The sequence below is a fragment of the Pollicipes pollicipes genome, unplaced genomic scaffold, assembly GCF_011947565.3.
Source record: "Pollicipes pollicipes isolate AB1234 unplaced genomic scaffold, Ppol_2.1 Scaffold_4295;HRSCAF=5057_pilon_pilon_pilon, whole genome shotgun sequence".
NCBI classification, from domain to species: domain Eukaryota; kingdom Metazoa; phylum Arthropoda; class Thecostraca; order Pollicipedomorpha; family Pollicipedidae; genus Pollicipes; species Pollicipes pollicipes.
Genome location: NW_023596461.1, coordinates 41,743,102 through 41,760,564, shown reverse-complemented (window position 1 = coordinate 41,760,564; position 17,463 = coordinate 41,743,102). Strand labels below are relative to the sequence as shown.

General features: G+C 54.7%; 2 protein-coding genes and 2 long non-coding RNA genes across 5 annotated transcripts in view; 1 reads left to right on the top strand and 3 right to left on the bottom strand.

Annotated features, from left to right (window-relative positions):
• Nucleotides 1–8: 8 nt before the first annotated feature.
• LOC119096925 (uncharacterized) lies at nt 9–3,766 on the bottom strand. Its single transcript, XR_005094100.1, has 4 exons — nt 3,727–3,766; nt 2,904–3,142; nt 1,751–1,853; nt 9–1,151 (listed from the first exon to the last, which is right to left on the bottom strand). It is a non-coding gene; the product is annotated as an uncharacterized LOC119096925 (long non-coding RNA).
• Nucleotides 3,767–4,320: 554 nt separating this feature from the next.
• LOC119097558 (zinc finger protein 532) lies at nt 4,321–12,929 on the bottom strand. Its single transcript, XM_037220591.1, has 9 exons — nt 12,814–12,929; nt 12,419–12,534; nt 8,994–9,171; nt 7,707–8,414; nt 7,187–7,583; nt 6,980–7,150; nt 6,548–6,778; nt 6,187–6,418; nt 4,321–4,337 (listed from the first exon to the last, which is right to left on the bottom strand). The coding sequence occupies exons 1-9, from the start codon at nt 12,927–12,929 to the stop codon at nt 4,321–4,323; spliced, it is 2,166 nt and encodes a 721-aa protein (XP_037076486.1).
• Nucleotides 12,930–13,016: 87 nt separating this feature from the next.
• LOC119096982 (uncharacterized) lies at nt 13,017–14,880 on the bottom strand. The gene is made up of 3 exons (XR_005094111.1): nt 14,772–14,880; nt 13,695–13,768; nt 13,017–13,289 (listed from the first exon to the last, which is right to left on the bottom strand). It is a non-coding gene; the product is annotated as an uncharacterized LOC119096982 (long non-coding RNA).
• Nucleotides 14,881–15,011: 131 nt separating this feature from the next.
• Nucleotides 15,012–17,463, top strand: part of LOC119097122 (multidrug resistance-associated protein 5) — a 62,216-nt gene continuing 59,764 nt past the window's right edge. For both annotated transcript variants that reach the window (XM_037220173.1, XM_037220172.1), the window contains exons 1-3: nt 15,012–15,135; nt 16,387–16,549; nt 17,035–17,193. In XM_037220173.1, coding sequence (XP_037076068.1) covers nt 15,123–15,135; nt 16,387–16,549; nt 17,035–17,193 — 335 coding nt within the window. In that variant the 5' untranslated portion in view covers nt 15,012–15,122. The remainder of the gene's footprint in view (nt 15,136–16,386; nt 16,550–17,034; nt 17,194–17,463) is intronic.

Here is a 17,463-nt window from a genome sequence, read left to right as displayed (position 1 = left end):
AAAATTCAGTCGATCGTCAATCGTGTATTGTGTTTCGAGTCGGGCAATGTATCTGTTCTACGCATCAACGTATCGACGTAACACACTGCATGCCTGCCGAGTCTGTACAAACGAAATCCCGTGACCCTTTGGCCCACCCCACAGCACGCACACAGCTTGTTTCACTGACACGGCATATTCAAAGTGGGCTTCAAATGGAAGAGCGAAATAAAGCGGGAATAGCCAACTATAAAATCAATACGGTTCACACGGTAGTTCACACGGGCTGTTTAAGACTGCACACGATGGTTACGTTGCTACGCAGTTATGTTTCATTCAGCCAGACGTTCCAGAGAGTCTCCCGAGTACCGCCTCCCTCTCCCTCACGCCATCGCTCAACAGCGCATCTACCGGGACAACAGATTGTCGTCGGCTCCAGGAAACTCCGTCCACCTCCCTTGCAGTTAAAGTCTATTCACCGTCGTAGATGCTACGTTTTCACCTCGGGAATCCCAGCGGATGCATCGAAAGAGCTGCAGCACCGCAGCACCTTCTCGTGTAAGTGAGGCCCGCGGGACTCGCCGGGCAGTGACGCGCCCGGTGCCTGCCAATCCGCAGCTACATATTGCGCAACGTTGTCCCGCTGCCACAAACTAGATTGGGCGGGGAGGCGCTACACTACAGGTCGGTATCAGCGGGCTGGCGGCTGGTACTCGCACAGTCTGGCACCGGACGTGCTAGTGCGCGTGACCCGTCGGAGAGGGGCTACACTTCAGGTCGGGATCAACGGGCTGGCGACTGGTACTCGCACAGTCTGGCATTGGACGTGCTAGTGCGCATGACGCGCCGGGCGTCTCGTTCCACGCAGTTTTTGGTCCGGTCTGGCCCCAGCCGAAACTGAAACCCTCTCCGCAGTTTGGATGAAACTGTGTAACAGACCTTAAGTTCTGACATATTTTGTGTGCGTTGCATGTCGATCAAATGAGAAGGAACCAGTTAACGTCGACCGGTATTTTGCTTTGATGTCAACGTTTGATTCTGCCACGTTTTTCTCTGTATCGTCGCTCTTGCTGAAACGCCCACGCCAGAAACTGTCTCTTCATGTCCTCCAGTTGAAAGAATATGGGATTCATGCTTGCCAGACGCGCTCTGCACTCCATATCTTCAGCTCTCTGAAACCGGGCCCGCTGGATAATCAATAAGGTAACTGCGTTGTACATTGAACTAATATTTAGCACGGTGAAACCGGAAACAGCAACGGAACGAATTCGCGATTGCGTTTGGTCAGTTTAACGTTGGTAAATGTCAACTCGAGATTGCACATACGGGTGTAAAAGTGCTGGTGCAGGATAAATCTTTGAAAGAACCTATGCTGTGTTGACGCAAGGGCTAGTGAGGACGAAAAATGTCTTGCATGGAATAATGAAAAACGCCTTAAAATTGCCTTTATTCGCTAGGCTCCTTGCACTTAATCATCAGAGCAGTTCCGGAAGGCAGGGATTTGGGATTCCCATTTGGATTTAATTATTGGAATAGCAAGCGATGGGCTGCTTATTTGACGGGCATGCGTTTTTGTGACCGCGGGATTATACAGGTTCTCCATTCATAACAGTGTTTGTGCCCAACATAGCTAAAATGAATAAAAAATAGCGCCGTGGAAACATGATGCTTCGTATTTATGCTTTTCTCCATTCTTTAGAACGATATCGAACGACTTGGCCAAAAATATTCGCGGGAAGGCCCACCATTCAGACCCTTCACTGAGACAAACCTTCCTGATGATCGCATTCCGTCGCTTGACCTCCGCGAGTCGCTGCTGCGGCGATAACACGCCTTGCTGGGACCGCCTGTGCAGCTGCTCGCGCCGGTCCTGACTGCAATGCACCAGATACGTCCCACGTGCCACCGGGCAGCCGACTCAGCGCTCACGGCTGGCGAGCCAGCGCACTCACGACAATCGCGCCACAAACCAGTACCACCCTGCATCTGTTGTCGCTGCTGCTAAAAGACGGTCTGTGTAGCAGTTATGTGATACCGTTATACGTAACAGGCGCCTCTGCAGCAGCAGCTGCTGCTCATATACTGGCGGAACAACACACCGCTGACCTCATCCACCAGCCACAGACACCTTTGGAGTTGCTCACGCTATCCCTGACCGGTGCGGCATCACGCCCCTTACGTCATAGCCAATGTCATGTGGCTGCTCCGGTGCGAGACCCTCGCTGGCCCCCGGTGGTGTCGAATCGAGCAACTTTGCGTCAGTCCGGAGATGGAGTCGATTCCTTCGGGGCTGGACTCCGTCCTACATTTCACGGAGGTGGGAGTCGGGGTCGTGCTAATACAGTTATCTACGGATAGGCGTCGGCTCAGATGGCCACAACATGCATTCCTATTTCGACAAGCGTACCGCTGAACGTGTAGGACACCACAAGTAGTGCTGTTCCGCTTATTTAACCCTAAGCTGTTTTTTTCTCCTTCTTTTGGACGTGAGAGCATGGTCTCGTCTCATGCGATAACGGTGCCATACCAGTTCACTAAGACACCTGAATCTGATGCCACTGGACGTGAAAGAGCGAGTTCAAACGTGACTATTAGACATCCCCACTCCTTTATGTTTGGATCGTATGCTACGTCACCGAGCCCATACGTGAGTGGAGTGTGAAGAACACCGCCCGGCACAGACCCATAGCTTCAGGTCACCAAACGGGATGATCACCAAACAACCGACTGGCGAATGACCAACGGCCGTTTGAATATGCTTAGACGCGCGGTTAGACCAAAGCCCGCTGGCGGTTACGCTGGCTGCATCTCGGGCCTTCCCAGTTTGCATCAGGACGGGGGTGTTTAGGCACGAGGGGTGACTTGCAGCTGGAAGCAACACATATGTAGTGAGAGGCGCATCCGTGTGAGGAAGCGAATCTTACATTTTGTTGAGCTGCTGCTCCACTCGCAGCTGCTCCTGCAGCAGCCTGTCTAGCTGCTGCTGGTGCCGCGCCGCGCCCGTGTCATCCCTTCCAGCCGACATCAGCGGCTGACCCTCGCCTGGGGCACTCTGTGCAGGTGATGGAGCTCGACCCACTCAGCTGAGACGAAGGCAGGGCGAGTCTCAACAGTCCGCGAACCAGCTGGCGGAGATGTTGCGAGGGGTTCCAATCGTGCTTGGCTGTAAGCGAGGAAATTTCGCAAACGCACGGAAGGTCGCTGCTGTTTTCTGGCGCATATAGTACGCAAAAAATAAGCTGCCATCAGATGGGCGACGTGGAGCACGACAGCCGGTGAAAGATCAACTGTGTGCGTGACTTCCCCGGCCAGCGCCAACCAAAATAGTGGCCGGTTGCCAAGCATTGCATTTTTTCATTGCAATCAACCCTTGTTGCCTTCGCATGCAGTAACTCGCGTTGCCTACAAATATACCTGCAAACAGTGACTCGTATTCTGAAGGCGCGAGTTCCTGGCTGGGTGTTGGTATGGAAGCACGCTTTTACCATTCAGCTACGTGCGACTCGTAAACGGCTCCGTTGGAGAAGCCGCGACCACGTCTAGAGCCCATGGTTGAGGCAATGAAGAACGCTCATGTTAAAAGAGCGCTTGCGCACGCGTTGCTGCAAATCCTTCATTCGATATTTACCGAGCAGGTTAAAGTAGTGGCAATTTACGAAATTGACCCACAGCGATCACGTTCGTCTCCACTTCAGCAGCGGGTTGGCGGGGCGCTGACCTTTCGCCGAATCTCCGCCCGTCACTCACCTGGCGCGCGACAACTGACGCCGCCGCGGTATCGGGCCTCGCCGCCGGCTGGAGCGTTAACTTTGCTCCTGTCCGCAGAGCGGCGCTACCATCGGCGAAGCACGCGAATCGCGCGGGCACGATCGATGTATGGATTATTGGGCGCGGTGGCGGCGGCAGGACCGGGAGGTGCACGCACACGGGGCCTTTTTGACAGCACGTCAGACGGACGAGCCGCTCGCGCCGCGCACCGGTATTGCACCACCCTGGACATGGACTCCGTGGGTCTTAAAGTGGCTGAAGAGGGCAAAAATGCCAGAGCATTGAACCCTGTCCACACCTGATGTAGAACCACGTACAAGAAAGGTTGTGCTGCCTAAACAACGACCTCGGCTTTGACCCAGGCGCCACGAGGTGACCCGAGTTGGACATTCAGTGGGGCAAGAGATGGCCACGAGATTCGAAGACGATTTCCGTGAAACGGGACGGTTTCCGAACCATCACAGGCCCCGAAAGAATCGTCCGGAGGCGCGCAGCACTCTCCTCTCCTCAGCACAGACCTCTGAGAAGGTCAATAGCCTCCCACGCTGATAGATAAGCGCGCCGTAAAAACAGTCACGGGTTTGCAAATGCTAGAAACCGCGAGCCCTCACAAGTCTCGTGGCATAAAGACGACTAACAGATGGTGCAAAACTTGCCTGCAAGAAAACTAAAAACACTCACGCTTGCGGCTCTCGGGGTTGTGAGATACGATAAGGAGTAAGTGACTGTCAAACAGAGTGTAATCCAGCATACACGCTGCAGGGACTGCGATAGGTCATGGGCGCCGGCACGCTTATAGGCTAACCGAAAAAAACGAGATATATTCCTTTCCATGGATATTGACAACTCGGGCACGCTGATATTGGCTTCATTAAAATTAAGTGCCACTGTAATTACTCAAGCAAAGTGACGCAAATTATCAACACAGACCTGTTGCACCGGTATCATCCTGACTGCATCCAGTCATGAGACACTTTCTTCAGGAGACACTTACATAGGCTGATTTAAAACAAGTTTGTCCGGTTATCTGCCATTGAAAGAAGACTTGGGTTTTTCAGTGAACTGGCGGTCATTTCTGCTGGCAGGTTAAGCTCCGTCCGGTCACGAGGGTGACGGCAGGCAAAAATGGCTGGCTTTGCTCCAATGCCCCCGGCCGGAGTCCAAAACACGTGCAGCGCGGCGGCCACTCCTCTTCATACAAGCTGGCGTTTGTTTGCAAAACGAGTCGTGGGAGCAAAGGTCTTGACTCATGAAAATGGACGCTGCCAGTGTGGTGGACGGAGACGGACAGGGCATGCCCCACATGACGCTACCACCCCTGTTATCGTCTTAACAGGTTCAGAGCTCGAGATCCCTGGTTAGGATCCCCAGAACATGACTCCACCCCAAAGGTCATCGGACGGTCCGTAGGCGTCAAATAGCGGTAAGGCCCCTGCTTATGACGTCTATGACGTCCACTTATCCAGGAAACCCGTAAGGGCTTCTAACCTCATACAAATTTGGTTTCAAAGGGCTGAGACATGGCGACGCTGATGTAGAGCTGGTGAGGATTGGCGGTCGGCAGCGTACCTACTTTTGTTATAGCCACCTGCGGTCTGGTGCAGCGAATGCCGACGGTCTCCCACGCCCTGGGCGGCTCATGCTCTTGATAACTTCCGATATTTTCCACTTCTCCGTGCAGTGGGAATGCATTCATGGTAACTCATGACTACGTGATTATAAAGTTGTATTGATTAAACTCACAAAACCAGTCGAGAAAAGCCAGGATTGGCGTGCTTTGTACGTTTTGCTTATTATGGTGGTGCATGCTTCCATAGAAAGGCATATAAAACAAAATGCCCGATGGTATTACGTCACCCCTACCATCGACCAATCCGCGTCGCCGAAAATCCGCACCATGCATGATTAATTGAAACTTCGTGATACCACAGGCAGCGCAGAAAAAGGAGAAAAAGCTACGACAGCAGCGGTACAACACGACCCATGCGGCCACGCACCACGCGCTGGTAGCCGGGCCAACACAATCCCCACCCGAGCAAAGGCATACAACTGCATGGGGCCAGTATAGACACACGTTTACACGCACACACGCACACACCGCACCAACGTCCGCCTCGCAAAAACGCACACTGCTCGCCCCTTTGCGCGGACACCTCGCGCCGCTCTCGCGCGGATAAAAGTCGCCAGGTCCCGCAGCCTCCCGTCCACTGCGTCTGACCAGGCACGGTGCGGCCCGCGGCGCCACGCCACAGGAATGACTTTATACAATGATAGCCGGGGCGCGAGCGACGCCGATCGGCGGCAGTCACCCGGAGGCAGCCTGGGCGGCGGCCGGCTCTGCCGGCTGGCTGGGGCCGCTGCCGCCCGCCGCTGGCAGGCCGTTGGCAGAGAGCGGCGACGGCTCGGCCTTACCGCGCGCCGGAGCGGCAGCCGGCGCACCCTCGTCGCCAGACCGCTGCTCGCCGTTGGCGCCCGGCTCGGCCAGCTCGGCCACATCCTCGTCGTCGCTGCTCTCATCACGCACCAACGGCACACCCTTGCGTAGCTGCTTCTGCGTGATCTCGCCCTCCTTCATTTCCAGCTCGATCACCTCGTCCTCGTCCTCATCGTCGGCCGGCCGGCCGCCGGCCACGAAGCTGGCGATGTCCTCGAGCGTCTCCGGCCGGCCGTCCTCCGGCGGCGGCTGCGCGCGGCGCTGGCGGCGCGCTGCCTGACGCTGGTGCGCGCGCAGAGCAGCACGGCCGTGCGCGCGCAGGTGCTGCAGCAGCCGCTCCTCGTCGCCGCACTGCGTGCGGCACACGTGACACTGGCCAGGCTCGAGGTCGCGCGTCAGCTGCTCCCACTGCACCAGCTCGTGCTGCCGCTCGGCCTCAGCCACCTCCGGCGGCGGCTCGCGCAGTCGGTGCACAAGCAGCAGGTGCTTCAGCAGCGACGGCTTGGTGGAGTAGCACTGGCCGCACTCGGGGCACTGGTGCTGGCTGCCCTGCCGGTGCAGCTGTACGTGCGCCACGAAGTCGGCGCGCACCTCCGTCTGCAGGCCGCAGCAGACGCAGCGGTAGCCGGAGGCGGGCGGCGCCGGTGCCGGCCGCTCGACGAATGCCGTCTCGGCCGGCGACGGCGGCCGCTTGGCCACGCGGCTGAGTCGCGGCGGTGGCGGCTCGGGCTCCGAGCGAGGCCGCTTCTGGCCGCGGCCGCCAGCGCCGCCGCCGCGCCGCCGCCGCTGGCCGCCCGCCTCGTCGCCGTCGCTCAGCACCGACGACGTCTCGCTGTCCAGCTCGTACAGGCTGGTGACGCCCGGCAGCGTGCCGCCGCCGCGCCGCGGCTTCCGTCCGCCCGTCTCGCCCACCGGCTTACGGGCGCTCAGCTCGCTCAACGGCAAGTCGTCGTCCTCCTCGTCGTCGTCCTCTGGCGCGAGCGGCGCCTCGGGCGTATCGCGCACGGTCGACAGCGGCCGCGCCGGCCGGCTCTTTGCGCCGCTGCGGTGCTTGATGAAGTTGTGTCGGTGCAGGTCGTTCAGCCGCACGAACTTGAGCTGGCAGTGTGGGCACGTGAAGTTGCGCAGGTTGTGCTCGTCCTCGAGGTGCACCTGCAGCGCGTCGCGGCTGCCCAGCTTCACGTAGCAGAGGCCGCAGCGGTCGCGGCCGATCTCGCACGCGTGCTCGGCGATGTGGTTCTTGAGCACCTCGTGCGTGTCGAACCGGGCGTTGCAGAGCAGGCAGAGCGGCACACCGTCGTTCAGGTGGACGCGCGCGTGCTCCGCGTACGCCGACTTGCGCCGGTGTTCGAGCTGGCACACCACGCACACGTACACCGCCACCTTGCGGCCGGTCTCGACCCTCACGGGCGCCGGCGCCGCCGCCTGCTTGGGCGGCCGGCCCAGCGGCCGCGGCGCCGCCAGGGGCCGTGCGGGCGGCGGCGGCGCCGGCGCGGCCACCGGCGGCGCCGGCGGCGGCTCCGGCACGGCGGCCGGCACGTCCATGGCGGCAATCTGAAAGTCGGGGTGCTTCTGCGCCAGGTGGTCGGACAGCAGCTCCTTACGGCCGTAGTCCACCTCGCACTCGGGGCAGCGGAAGACGAAGCGCACCTGCTCCAGCGCCCGGTCGCCGTGCTTCTTCGACGCCAGGTGCTCACGCAGCGTCTTCGGGTGGTTGAACGTGGCCGCGCAGAACGGACACTTGAGGATCGGCATGTAGGGCGTATCGCCCAGCATCGGCTGTCCGCCGTGTTTGCCCTTGACGTGGCTGTTGAAGCCGTTGATGGACTCGAAAGCGAGCGGGCACTTGCGGCACTTGTACAGCTTCTGCACGTGCGTCTGCAGCATGTGCGACTTGACGTCGCCGACCTCGATCAGGCAGATGGCGCAGCAGGTCTTGAGGTCCCGCGTCAGATGCAGGCAGCCGGCCACCACGTGGCGCCGGTACTCCTCGTGTGTGCCGAGCACCTTGACCGAGCACTCGGGACAGACGTACGGGTAGGGCCACAGGTTGGGCTTGTGCAGGCCGTGGTGAGCCATCAGCGCGCAGTCCGAGGGGCAGGGCTGCGCACACTCCGGGCAGCGGGGCGGCACCGACTCCAGCGCGTCGGCGCCCGAAGGCGGGCACATGTGCGCCGGCAGTGAGGTCGTGCTGCACAGCGTGTTGCACATGGGACAGCTGACACCGGCCGGCCTGCCGGACACACGGGGGCGGCACATCACTCCTCGGCGTAAGGCGAGGACACCACTGTCGGAGTGCCTCTACTCCGATGAGCACCGCCATCGTAGTGCGGCTCCAGTGATGTAGATGAATCGGGACTGAGCGGAAAATGACGACTGGACGGTGACCCTTTGGGCACAACTTCCCCTTTTCAGCCTCATTCGCGTTAAAACCGCATACAATATCGAAAAAAATGCTCTATGACATGCTCCAAAATGACCAACATGCTATATCAGCAGTCAAGCACACGGAAAATTATGTTACAAACTACTGACATTCCATCATCACAGAAGAGCGACTGTCCGAAAACCCGGCGGTCCTGAACAGCGAGAAGATGCTACTGAAGGGCTACGCCATTACAAGTCACCAGCCGTCCAATCCGCAGTGGCGTGGAGCACGTGGCGATGGGAATTCAAACCACAAACACCACCAAATCATCGGCATGGCAAATCCCATAGCATCACAATCTGTCGCGGTCGTGGCCACAGACACGGCGGAATATGAGCCGCGGCACGCTGACGCGCAGGAGCGCCGGCCCGCTCCGGGACTCACTTCTCCACCTTCTCGACGTGGCCCATCTTGACCATGCGGGGCGGCCCGGTGAGGAGGCGGCTGCCCGTGGCCGGGATGAGCCGCACGGGCGAGCTCAGGTCGGCCGGGGTCAGCGCCGAAATGTCCACAGACTCGGGGCTCAGCGACTGCGGGTCGACGCTGTGCAGGTCCAGGTGCTCTGCGGGCGGCACGTGCCGTCAGCGGGGCCGAGGAAGACGTGACAGCGACGTCGGTCCGCTGACACGTGCCACGCTACGGTCCCATCATGACCCGATTTGTTAATGAAGAGGCATTTGACTGAGGAACTCCGCAATCAACTGTCCATGTTCATTTCGTAATGTTGAGGTCGTGGGTTCGAAACTGACCACAGGCTGTCCGAGTAATCTTCTACTGGAGCCAGCCTAGTTCGATTTTTAATGCTATGAAGCCGACGAGAAATGGAGTATAATAACGATTTTGTCAAAAATATAAGTGGTGACATTTTTCAAGCGATGTCTACGAAACGCAGTTGCGATCAGTCACCTTTCTGACGTCACATTCAATCTTTCACGTAGCACAGTTTCCATGAGGGCTTGTCACATTGAGGAACATCTAGATATCCCTTCTCTGTATTTCTAAAGGAACATTGTGTGTGTGTGTGTGTGTGTGTGTGTGTGTGTGTGTGTGTGTGTGTGTGTGTGTGTGTGTGTGTGTGTGTGTGTGTGTGTGTGTGTGTGTGTGTGTGTGTGTGTGTGTGTGTGTGTGTGTGTGTGTGTGCGCGTGCGCGTGCGCGTGCGCGTGCGCGTGCATGTGCATGTGCATGTGCATGTGCATGTGCATGCGCATGTGCGTGTGCGTGTGCGAGCGTGTGCGAGCGTGTGCGTTGGTTCACCTGCAGGCCAAACGGTCAGGAGTTTTTGCATGCAATTTGCACACGACCAAGAGCGCGTGTCGAGCGAAAAAGAGCAAAAATCCCATAACGTTAACACGGGCGACGCCAATTTCGCGATTCTGGCCGACGGCCCGACACGCCTCGCCTCCCGGAGCCGTATCCCGGTAACCAACGGTCGCAGCGACATGCAACTTGCACGGTGCGATAAAGCACGGAATGGGCCATCGCAATCGTATCGGGTGCGTTTGCCAAGTCACACGTGGCACGTACACACGTGTTGACGAGATGAAATCGGTCGTTTCTGACGCGGTTTTACGTTTGCCGTGATATCTCGGCGCGCAAAGCAGGTAGAGGCCTGAATGTTGTTTCCCAACATTCACAATTAAAGCGGTCACATTCTCAGTGTGCATTGCGAGTTTCTGCAACGCACCGTCGCGCTGCAAATTGCAATACAATTTGCGACGGGCCGAGTTTTAAAAACCGAAGCCGAATACAAGCCGCTACCGTAAAAAACTATGCATGATCTAGCATTGAAAACTACATCAGAGTGTCCGCCGATTCGTCCTGTCTCTGATGCACCCATTTGTTGACCACATTTTAAAAAATGTCTCTCGCAAATGAGCCTAGACTAAGGGGTTGCACGGCGGCGACGGCGGCAATTTACCGCACGGCTCCCGGCGTACGCCCATGGCATTAAGGGCTAAAATGGTCGTTCGCGCGGCGGGCTGTTGACTTTGTTCATATCGCCAGCCCTCATCAAAGAACGAGCGTTCTGACGTGTATTCAATCTGTCCGGCTGTAGACCGACAACCGGGTCGTCAGGTGGCGCGGTCTCGGCTCAAACATGGGAGTCGACGGGGCGCTGTGCGGGATGGTCGCCGTGCTCACAGTGCGCGTACATGTGTGGATTTTGTTTCCAACATTCACAATTGACGCGACTACACTTTCAGTCTCATCGCGAGTATGTGCAGTGCAACGTGCGCTGCAAATTGCAGGACAGGTTGCAAGATGCCAAGTTTTAAATAGTTTACAGCAGCCAACCGGCTGCTGTAATTCATTGCTTCCGGCCGATTGTCATCTCGCACCAAAATCTCGACAACGATGGGTCGCAGCGACACGAGAATGGCACGAAAAGGTGTACCATGCAAAATGGTAGTCACACGTACCACGTGACATGGGCTCACATATGGATTTTGCTCTCTTCCACGCGTTTTGTGCCACCTTTCGGCATCCATGGCGCGAACACATACAGGATTGGGGCACTTCGATGATGAGTGAAAGGACCGAAATGATAATGTGTGGTGACACGTGCGACATGTGGTGGCGCCCACATGTTTAAGTATGTTTTTACACATTTTTGCTCTTTTGAGGGGCTTGCACGTCTTTGTCATACCTCAGAAACCAGGGGAGCATGTACGTCGGGACTGGCATGCTTCGATAAGCGATCTAACGGCCAATTGGTCCAACGTGTACGATGCGATGCTGCACGTGTCATGTGACGTGTGCACATAAGCTGTGAAGATGTATTTTTTGCCAATTTCGTCCATTTTTTTTCGCTTGATACGAGTTTTCCGCTCTTATGGCACGTAGTAACACGAGACTGACATGCCGCGATAGGCCACTGAACGGGAAACCGCTTGGTGTCACAAGTGCGGGGTGGCACATTACACGTGTCGGGCACACACGAGCCAGGAAGATGGCTTTTGCTCTTTTCCACGGGTTTACACGCTTTTTGCCGAATCTCGGCACCCAGAGCAGGGAGCAACTACCAATGGAAGAGAATGGCTTTACGGATGAATTGAGGAGAGTGATTAATGTCACGGATGGAATATTGTTCGCACTAGCATCATCCAGTATTTCTCAGAACTCAATGATCAAAACATCTGTGCCTGACCGGGCAGGAGCGCGGCGCCGCACACAGCTACCGAGCCCACTCACGAGGCGTCGCCGAGTGCAGATGGTGGAGATGTGTGACAATATAAAAATGGTGCGAAACATTCAATGAACACCGACGCAGAGCACCCTCTTGCAGAGCATTCCGCGCAGTCGATATCGGGCGTAAACTGGTCCATTACCGCCGGCGGTGTCAGAATACGTCGGGTGTCGCGGAGTCGTATGTGCATACGTTTCGTACTATGCCAATGGTGAAGTCCCAGGTCTGGCCGTACCAATGTGCAGTAGTTAACATTAATGTTCACCTTCACTTGAAGTACTGTTTTATGCACCATTCGTTATCAATCCGAGGGATACGCTTGAAGATCGCCGAAGTCACACGCGAATACTAACCTCAACCACATGCGATCATGCATCGGTGAATGGTATGGGAAAGTTTGAAACGTTTACATCCACTGTTTTACGGCATCCCGTCACGAGATGTTCCTTGGCCGTATTGGCTTATCCGCATTTTCATTGACAACATTCCTGCTCTGCTCACAACCCACACAAACCGGGGGTTTACAATGGCCCCTCCACGACCGGCTTTCAACGAGTTCCCCACCCCACTAGCAAACGGAAGTGAACGACGACCTCGGAACAGGAAGCTGTTGCGGCTCACCCAGAAAGCGGCACTTGTTGTCGAAGAGGCAGGTCTTGCTGCAGTCGGCACACCTGAAGGCGATCTCCATAGTGCGGCGTGATTGGTGCAGCGCCAGACTCGAGGGCAGCACAAACCTGTCCCGCGACAGCCACATCACGACACGACGGCATCATGCGCAAGGCGGCCCGCCGTCAACAGCGTTTTAGAGGACATCTCCGAGCTTCTGACGTCAGCGACAAGCATTGCTGGTCAGTCGGTCACGTCATTACAAACTTCGCTCAGTACTGACGCGAGTGGGCAGAAACGTGGTGTGCGTCCGGTAAAAACCGGCCGCCGCGGAAAACTCGGCGCCACGGCACACACCGGTTGGCCGCGCTTACACGCCGCATCGAGCAGCGGTCCGGTCGCCTCACCTGTCGCCGCACTGGTCGCACATGAACCCCTCGCGCGGCAGCGGCAGCTGCAGCCGGGCTGGCGGGTGCGTGATGCCGCTGCGGGCGGCGCGGCCGGCCAGCACCGAGTTCAGCATGGCCGCCCGGTCCAGCGGCAGCGCCGTCACCGGCGTCGGCGGCTCGGCCGGCGGCGGCGGCGGCGGCGCGGCGGTCGACGTCTCCATCGGCTCCGGCTCGGGGGGTGACTCCGGCCCGGCGGCTTCGGGGTCGGGGTCAGGCGCCGCCTGCTCGTGGTTCTCGCGTGGTGGCTGGGGGTGTGGGGATGCGGACTCCTGGTCCTTGGGTGCCTCCTCTTGGTTTGGGGGATCAGGCCCCTGCTCCATTGGGGCAGCCTCATCATCACCAAGCTTCTGATCTTCAGCTTGAGGCAAACATTTTTTGTTTGTTGTCAGAGCATCTCCAGCTGGATGCTCAGACTCAGGTTCAGCCATACTTGTCTGAGCAGAAGCCAACAACAATCTGGTCATTCACAGGTGAAAAACCCATGTATCTCCTTCCTTCTCCAGCAGACCTAGTGTCTTCCTTGCCTTGACACTCCTGCATAAATGTGGACAATGGTGCCAAAAAGTATGCTTACTATTATCTGGATCAAATTGGCAACTCACTAGTTGAGATGACAATATGTTTGGAAATCAAAATGAAGTGCAGCATTGACAGCATTCAAGTATATTGGCAGAGGAAAGCACTGGTAACTGGTGTAGTTCCAAAATAAAACTGAGGCTAAGCAGGAAAACAAACAATTGCAGATGATGCAGAGTCCAGATCATGGCTGTCTCACCCTTATCATAATGCCCAGCTCTCAGTGTTATTCATATAACTTGCAACATTTCATTAACCAGTACCTTGCTGGGCTGCGACTCCATTACTTGGTTTGCCTCTGCTGTATCTATCTCCATCTCTTCTTCTGAGGCCACTTCTGTAGACATTTAGGAATCAAGTATAAATATATGCATCCATATTGATGATCCCCAGATATGAGCACTACTTTGATAACAGAAGTGTGATCAATATCACATCACAAAAGAATACAAACAATTCAGTACAAACTGTTTTATGCCCTAATTGAAACATGCTGATTCTTCTGATTGATCTAATGAAACAAACATCTGATTCTTAATGTGACTTCTTTAAAATTTTGTCATGTAAAATTCAAATAGTGATAACTGGTCACTCTTTGACAGTACGTGAAGGCCTTTCATTCCAAGAATAGAGAACTTTTAATTTCCAGTATCAAATCAAACATTTAGTCCACAAACTTAACTGTATGACACACCCCAATAGTCTGCTATTTTTCAGAGCTGCACATATGACTTTAAGAGCTTGGCTAGTTGGACATATTTTTACACTTGCACCTCACAGCATGGACTGTTGGACTCATTTACTGTACAACTAAAGACCCAACAACAAAGTAAAATAAAGGTCAATGCATGCATGCACTGAATTGCAGCATCAGATGTCTAACCACACACACATGGGAACAGCACACAATGCAAGATCCCAAACAGCTGTCTACATAAAGGTAACCATGTTTCCCCACAATATGACTAGGCAACAAGAAATATCCAAAAGGGCACGGGCGACCTCGACCATCGGCGCGCCATTATGGCCGCCGTGACGATCTGAAACGGACGCCGCCGACGGATGGCGTCCGAAGTTGCCGTGCGCAGAAATTTCCGTTCAACCCTCGTGTTTAGTTTCGTATAAGTCCAAATCAAGACATGCGCCGTAAGAGCATCCATTTCAACGTGCTGGGTACAGGAAACAAAATGGTTGAAAGCCTTACATGCTCCACGATCTCAATGCGCACGCTTCGCAAACAACCCTCATCTAAATGCCTAGCACATCCACAGCACCCACGCCAACACAGGTGTTCGTCAAAGGGTGTAAGCACACAAACTACACCTGCGGGGAAATACTACCTTTGATTCAAATTTGTGGTCCAAGACACGCGGCCCCACAGCACCACCGCGGTAGCCATGCACCGCACTGCCACCTAGCAGGATAAAATTTCGTTTTCCACGTCTCTTCGAGTTCTTCCAAAGACGCTGCTAGGCGGCAGCACTTACCTGGTGCAAAACTGCAGCTAGTGACATCTTATGGGGATAAAGTCAACTAGATCCACTATGTCAGCTGACGTCCTTGATTGTTGCTCGCCGTTCGCGAGCTTTGGACCCCTCGAGGCCGAAGGGGGCCGGTGTGGAGGCCCTGGGTTGGGGACGGCGTGAGGTTTAGAGGGTTCGCATCTCGTTAAAACAGCTCAGATCTGGTGGATGGTCTCGACTGGTGAGTATTCAGGTATAAGATTGCTTATAAAATAAAGTGTAAAGTGACATTTCTGGGCGTGTCAGATCTGCCCAATGCTCGCAGAGGCGGTTAATATTGAAAGTCGCTCGTGTTGGGTGCTCAGCGGGCATGACGATTGGTATGGGGGAATAAATATGGTGTCCTGGGGTAGAACCAACAATAAGCGGGTCGGCATGTTAGGCATGCCTTATGATAGGTCCTGTATATTGCATGAACCATGCAGTGCTCACAATTGAATTAATGTGTAGACAGTTCATGAGTGCTGCCACATTAGATAAGGAGGTGATCATCAAATCATAGAAGCCAGGCCACTGCAGGTTTTCCTTGATGAACATGGTTTTGTATAAGGGAAACACAGCAGTATAGCAACAAAGTGATAACAGCTATGTGCCCCTGAGCTTCTAAATTGCAGCACTGCTTGTGATATGTAATTGCTCTTTCTTAAGTACTCTTAAGTAAGCATGTTGTTTCTTTTCCCTGAGTGAGTGGCATGTACCTACCTTTCCATACCTTCTGTGGATTGCAATGATAGCTTCAGAACTGGCCATTTTGTTTTGCCAGAATATGGTAGTTGTCAGGGGAAGAGGCAGCCAATGTTACAGAGGTCCCAGCTACCTAATGTTCTGAGAGGCAGTTCAGCAATGATAGGGAAGGCCAAACAGCAAAAATTGAACCATAACACTAGATGTCTAAGTGGCGATAATGTACTAAACTGGGCGCATGCATGCAACAAATCTCAGATCAAGGAAACCTTGGTTGAATTTTCACACATATATTCATGCTTAAAATCACCACTGCACTGCATCATTTTGTTTCTTTAATAATTTTTTTACTGCAGTGTATGTGGAGTGAGTTGAGCACAAATGTTTTGCAATTTTAACCTATATTTGCACAATATGTATTTTTACAGTTGATGAAGGCCAGAGCTTTACATCTTAAGGTAGTTGCTTCCAACCCAGCTAAAAGGCCACCATGAGGCATGCAGGGTTCCTCAGGCCACATCTTTATAGTCCATACATTTGCAATGCTGGTTGTGAGTTGGGGTACTTATGATTCCACCAAACTCTATGACAAGATGTTTAGGGTGCCAAGTAAGAAATGGCCAAGGGGTGCCATATAAGTGACAGTATCTTGTGTTGTGTGCTTCTCATTTTTGTCGCAGTGTTTGGTATGGTTCATGCAACCTCACAATGTCAGACCATAGTCTTTGTGTCATCTCTGACCTCACAGAACACTACACACCACAGAATCCTGCTGCCATTATGGATGCAGTGTCCAAGGGGAGCTATGAAGATGTGTACCAGCCCTGCGAGGTCTCTTACAAGCCGGGCATGGGCTACAGCCGATACTCAGCGGCGCTCAGGCAGCTTATACCTGTCCGCAAGACCAAGGTGTAAGTTCCTCAGCTATATGTAGTGCTTATGCTGTGTGTCAGTGAGCTAGTGTGCTTACTGTGTGGTCCTTTAGGATCCAGAAAACCTGACTCTGAATAGGTAACACAGTTTCTGTATGCCTATTCAGTTCTTACTTTTGACATGATTGATTCTGCTGTTATGCTGTGGACAAAATAGCAGCTGTGATGTTATGTATTGACAAGCTATCAAGGGATGAAGGAAGTTTTATTGTTTACCAACAGTGTAAACATCACACCAGTACATTTTTATTAAGTCTGTAAAATGTCCATCAATGTTAAACATGTCTTTCAGAACCCCTGGTTCTTAATACCTCTGGGAGCCAAATTCACAATGTTTCAACCATCACTACCCAATGCACCCCGCACACTGCACTGTACTACTGAACATTTGGGCCAGCTCAGACTTGTATCAGTCCCAGGCCTGGCTCAGAAGTGTTTGTGATGTCATTGCTTCCTGCCACCAGCGAGAAGGCAGCGATGCCAGTGGACAATGTTGGAATGCTGTCCCTCACCACATTCTCCTGGATGACATACATCATGTGGGGTGCCTACAAGAAGGGGCTGAAGGTGGAGGACCTGCCCAGGATCTCGCCACTGGAGAGCTGCGAATACAATGCCAGGCGGTGAGGCGCGGCGCCGTGGAATCGTGCCGCTGTCAAGGCCCGAATGTGCGACGCTGTTGGTCCCTTCGTCCGGCGTCTGACTGGTGGCGCCGTGGAATCGTGCCGCCGTCAAGGCCCGAATGTGCACCGCTGTTGGTCCCTTCATCCCGCGTCTGACTGGCGGCGCCGTGGAATCGTGCCGCCGTCAAGGCCCGAACGTGCGCCGCTTTTGGTCCCTTCGTCCCACGTCTGACTGGTGTACGTTTTTGCAGTTGCGACCAGGCTCAAGAT

Excerpts from the sequence above, each read along its gene's own strand:
- LOC119097558 (XM_037220591.1), bottom strand. The coding sequence starts at position 12,929 with ATGCTGAACTCGGTGCTGGCCGGCCGCGCCGCCCGCAGCGGCATCACG. Across the intron at positions 6,779-6,979 it reads TGCTGAGCGACGGCGACGAG|ACGGAGGTGCGCGCCGACTT; the intron begins GCGGGCGGCCAG and ends TGCGGCCTGCAG. Across the intron at positions 6,419-6,547 it reads TCGAGCCTGGCCAGTGTCAC|GACGGCCGGCCGGAGACGCT; the intron begins GTGTGCCGCACG and ends CCGCCGCCGGAG.